We start from the raw sequence: 2,085 nt of genomic DNA, 5'->3' as shown, positions 1-2,085 counted from the left end.
AGAGTTAAACAACTAAAACATAAGCAACGCTTAGTGAATGCATACACATATAATCATAATTATGTCATTTCAACTTTGTGCATCAAGCACCATATAAGCCTAGCAAGCTAGCCTTTTCATACATTTCAAACAACATACATTCATTTTCAACATGGCCATGGATAATTTGGCTAGTAGGAATTTACCCACCTACTAGCTCTTCCAAACAAATTGACTAGTAGGAATTTACCCACCTACTAGTTCTAACAAACAACTATCAAATGGGTCATAGGAATTTACCCAGCTATGACCTCTAGTAACAAGAACATGATTATATGCATATACACTCACCTTAAACTTGGCTAGTTGACACAACAAGGCTACAAGATCAACAATTTAATCTTCCACACCTATACAAGAGTAATCACATATCATCTATGAGTTCCATGACTCAACTACTTACAACAATCTACTTACATTCAACAACTCTGAGATTATGGTGTTTGGCTACTAAACACTTTCCAACAAATCTCCAAATTCTCAAAATAAAGCTTTATTTCATAAACACTAGCCAAACACCATGAGATTCTTACCAAAGGGGATTCTCACTAACAACAAATTCTTTTAAACAATAATCCATTTATCATTCAAATTTAGTTAGGGTTTTACTTGAAAACCCCAATAGCAAAAACCCCAAACTCCAAGGCTAAGAACCCTAATTTTAATAACAAATCAAACTAGGGTTATGAAATCAATACCTCAAGAATGAGAGACAAAGAATTAGGGTTTTCAAATTGAAATTCTTCCCCTTTTTCTCCCTTAATATTTCGGCCACCACCACCTCCAAGAAAGCCCCAAACTTCAATTTCTAAATCAATTGGAGATGATTATTGTTATTGCTTCAGGATTACAATTCTTTACTTTTGGTTTTGAAGCTTCAATTGCATGGATTTTAAGGATTTTGAGAAGGGGAAGTAGTTAAAAGAGAAAAGAGTTTGAGCGGGAAAACATGAATCATCAACATAGTGGCTGGCTTTTCTCCCTGCTAGCCACGTCCCACTTTGTATTTTGTGGGTAAAATACCCGCTAACCACTAAAGTTCCAACTAAATTAACCCCTTAACTCAAAACAAAATACTAGGAAATTAATTTAATGTCAAAACTACGAAAAGGGTTAATTTTCTATTACCTTAAAACACTGGGATGTTACAAATCTCCCCCACTTAGAATCAATCACGTCCCTGTGATCCATGCCATGTGCAAAGACGGATAGTACACCAACATGTCATGTTCGGTTTTCCACGTATACTCAGAGTTCTGATGATGCTTCCATTGTACCTTGAAAGTTCGTACCGTCTTATTGTTTATCTTTCTCAATTCTTCTTCAACAATAACAACCGGTTCTTCAACGTAAGTTAACTTTTTGTCTAGTTCAATTTCAATCAATGGAACACACGTTGCATCATCGACAAGGCATTTTCGGAGTTGTGATACATGAAAAGTGTTATGAATACGAGATAACTCTTCAGGTAACTCCAATTGGTAAGCTACTTTGCCAACTCGGGCTAAAATCCGAAACGGGCCAATGAACCGTAGACTCAACTTTCCACGTTTGCGAAATCGTAGCAAACCCTTCCATGGAGATACCTTCAACATAACTCGATCACCAACCTCAAACTCAATGAGCCTTCTTCTAATATCGGCATACGACTTTTGTCTATCTCGAGCCGCTTTAAGTCTCCACGAATCTCGTCTATCTTTTGCGTAGTTTCAAGAACAACATCGGTTCCTCCTAATTCCCGTTGACCCACTTCTCCCCAACAAATGGGAGTTCGACATCTTCTACCATAAAGCATTTCGTACGGTGGCATCTTAATGCTAGAATGGTAGCTATTATTGTATGAAGAAAATCATGTTTTTTGTTTTGTACATCCATCTTAGATGCATATTCTTCAAAACGATGCATCCACCAAAAAACGTGACTTTTTTTATTTTGACGCATTAATGTGTTGTTAAACACTTAAATAATGATAATTAGTTAAGCACTACGTTAGTTTTATGAACTTTTAATGCATCAAAATGATATTTTTTAAGTGTTCTCACCGTT

General features: G+C 36.1%; 1 protein-coding gene across 1 annotated transcript; it reads right to left on the bottom strand.

Annotated features, from left to right (window-relative positions):
- Window positions 1-1,211: 1,211 nt before the first annotated feature.
- Window positions 1,212-1,634, bottom strand: LOC122584223. The gene has a single exon (XM_043756441.1). The coding sequence runs from the start codon at window positions 1,632-1,634 to the stop codon at window positions 1,212-1,214; it is 423 nt and encodes a 140-aa protein (XP_043612376.1).
- Between the last annotated feature and the right edge of the window lie 451 nt (window positions 1,635-2,085).

Source organism: Erigeron canadensis, unplaced genomic scaffold, assembly GCF_010389155.1.
Source record: "Erigeron canadensis isolate Cc75 unplaced genomic scaffold, C_canadensis_v1 Conyza_canadensis_unscaffolded:125, whole genome shotgun sequence".
Taxonomy (NCBI): Eukaryota; Viridiplantae; Streptophyta; class Magnoliopsida; order Asterales; family Asteraceae; genus Erigeron; species Erigeron canadensis.
The sequence above is the reverse complement of the archived record's forward strand: the minus strand, read 5'-3'. Positions and strand labels throughout refer to the sequence as shown.